The 446-nt window shown below is 46.4% G+C and overlaps 1 protein-coding gene across 1 annotated transcript in view; it reads left to right on the forward strand.

The window, feature by feature from the left end:
* LOC104915932 (non-structural maintenance of chromosomes element 3 homolog) overlaps positions 1-441 on the forward strand; it is a gene marked incomplete at its 3' end in the record, with an annotated part of 2,591 nt that extends 2,150 nt beyond the window's left edge. Inside the window, exons 4-5 of the mRNA XM_010726893.2 lie at positions 116-179; positions 374-441. Of these exons, the coding sequence (XP_010725195.1) occupies positions 116-179; positions 374-441 (132 nt within the window). The remainder of the gene's footprint in view (positions 1-115; positions 180-373) is intronic.
* Positions 442-446: the final 5 nt, after the last annotated feature.

Consider the following 446-nt stretch of genomic DNA (forward strand, 5'->3'; position numbering starts at 1 on the left):
GGTGCCCCTTCTATGTGAGCATGCAGTTTCACTTTCCTGCTGTCCGTTGAGTTTCTTTGCTCTTTGGGGACTTTTTGCCTTTCTTTTTATCTATATTTTTTCCCTTTTCCTACAGGTGACCGAGCTGGTGCAGTTCCTGCTTGTGAAAGACCAGAAGAAAATCCCTATTAAAAGAGTAGGTGAGTTCAGATGTTCCTTATTGCCCAGGAATCTTTTCCTTACGGAATCATCTCCACCCCCTGCAAGGCATGATGTCTCCCATCGTCCTGCAGAACCTTATGGCGTTGCTCCTCTCCTTCAAATCTTTATGAGATGGCTTCCCCCTCTTCAAAACCTTACAGGATTTCACCCCCCACCCCTCTGTTCTCTGCAGACATCCTGAAAAAAGTCATCCGTGAATACAAAGATGTTTACTCAGAGATTGTCAACCGGGCAGGCAGGACGCT

This window comes from Meleagris gallopavo, unplaced genomic scaffold, assembly GCF_000146605.3.
Source record: "Meleagris gallopavo isolate NT-WF06-2002-E0010 breed Aviagen turkey brand Nicholas breeding stock unplaced genomic scaffold, Turkey_5.1 ChrUn_random_7180001860472, whole genome shotgun sequence".
Classification (NCBI taxonomy): Eukaryota; Metazoa; Chordata; class Aves; order Galliformes; family Phasianidae; genus Meleagris; species Meleagris gallopavo.